Source organism: Propithecus coquereli, unplaced genomic scaffold (assembly GCF_000956105.1).
Source record: "Propithecus coquereli isolate 6110/MARCELLA unplaced genomic scaffold, Pcoq_1.0 Scaffold1064, whole genome shotgun sequence".
In the NCBI taxonomy this organism is placed as follows: domain Eukaryota; kingdom Metazoa; phylum Chordata; class Mammalia; order Primates; family Indriidae; genus Propithecus; species Propithecus coquereli.
Window position 1 is genome coordinate 55,697 of NW_012134570.1, and position 1,519 is coordinate 57,215.

At 55.8% G+C, this 1,519-nt stretch overlaps 1 protein-coding gene across 1 annotated transcript; it reads right to left on the reverse strand.

Annotated features, from left to right (window-relative positions):
- Window positions 1-243: 243 nt before the first annotated feature.
- Window positions 244-1,215, reverse strand: LOC105812104 (melanoma-associated antigen 11-like). The gene is given in 1 exon segment (XM_012646493.1): window positions 244-1,215. A coding segment is annotated over 1 exon segment (972 nt).
- Between the last annotated feature and the right edge of the window lie 304 nt (window positions 1,216-1,519).

Sequence of the window (1,519 nt, forward strand, 5' to 3'; positions counted from 1 at the left end):
AAATTCCAAAGGGAAAACAAAGATCAATTTCTAAGTCACCCAAATGTAACAGAAGCATAAAAAGGTTATGCACTGGTGGTTTCCCCAACCTACTTAGGCCCTACACTGCCTTAACTCACTGACTGCTCTCTTAAAACACGGAGTAAAGAACGACTCATTTCTCATGAGGCAGGAGAAGCTACTGGAAAGATACCTGGATGTGCACTGGCTCTGACCCCCATCGGCCCAGGCTGCAACTCCTGATCACAATCCCTCTTTCTCATTTCTCAAAGCTTCTTCATACAGGAGAGGCAAGGATGTGGGATCACACCCATTGACCTTGGCCACATACTAAAGGACTTTCATGTTGTTGGTTTCAGCATGGGCCCTCGGACCCCACAGGAACTCATAACATGCAGGATCGCTGTCGGGTACCTGCCGGTACTCCAGGTACCCTTCCTGCACCCAATCCTGGGTGACGAGCTTCCGGGGTTCCCCGTACATTACATGCTCCGTCCCAGCATGCACCCCCATCACACCCAGCCCTTCCCAGATGACCTCCTCCGGGGCACAATCTCCCTCCAAGAAGATCAAGCCCAGGACAATGATCAGGAGGCCGGCCTTGGGAAAGCGCTGGTCATCATTCAGCTCCTCATAGTAGGTGAGGCCCACCGAGGTGACAAGGATCTAGGACTGGCCGACGGGGTCAACTTCCTTCACGTCGACTCCAAAGACCAGCTGTATGCAGTCGGAGGCTTCTCTGAAGATCTCAGCGAAGTGATCTTGGTAATCTTTGATGACAATATCCAGCATTTCTTCCTTGGTGATCAGCTCCTTGATTCGATACTTGAGGAGCAGGGAATGAATCAAATCGGACATCTTCTCTTCTAGTGCCTCTCGCGGCACAGACACGCGGTCTGCCGGGTCCTGGGAGGTGCTTGGCCCCTCCTCTTCTTGGTTGCCGGAGCCTTCATTGGAGTGGCACCCTGGATTGGAAGCCAGGCCAGTGGGGGAGGAGGAGGCTCCCTGAGGACTTCCAGGAGGACTCCGTGTCACAGCAGCCGGCACCTCCTCCAGGGTGCCCAGGGTCACAGTAGAAGAGGAGGCAGCCACCCCCCGCTCCTGAGCCCCGGGAGCCTCTGCACCCAGCAGGCCCTGTGCCTCTCTTTGGGCCCAAAGGCCTTCCTGAACCGTGTGGCGCTGACTCCTGTGATGGTGGTGATGGCGGCGAGGCATGATGGCTCTGGTTGGGAAGGAAGCAGGAATGTGCGCAGGAGCTGGGCAATGGGGACCCACAGGCCTGGGGAGAGAAGAACCATGTAAGTGGCATCAGGGAGAACCATACCCTGGAGGATCTAACAAAAATCAACCTATAGGCTTTCTCTTTAGGTGATACTCTGGCTCCTTCCCTGCCTCCTGTCCTCCTGGTGGGCCTGTGCCCTGAACACCTGAAGGAGGAAGCAGCAGGCCGACAGAGTGCAAGGCTCTAGGGCTGACAGTGGGTGGGTCGGGCCGGGTGCCATGGTGGTCCCTCTGTCTT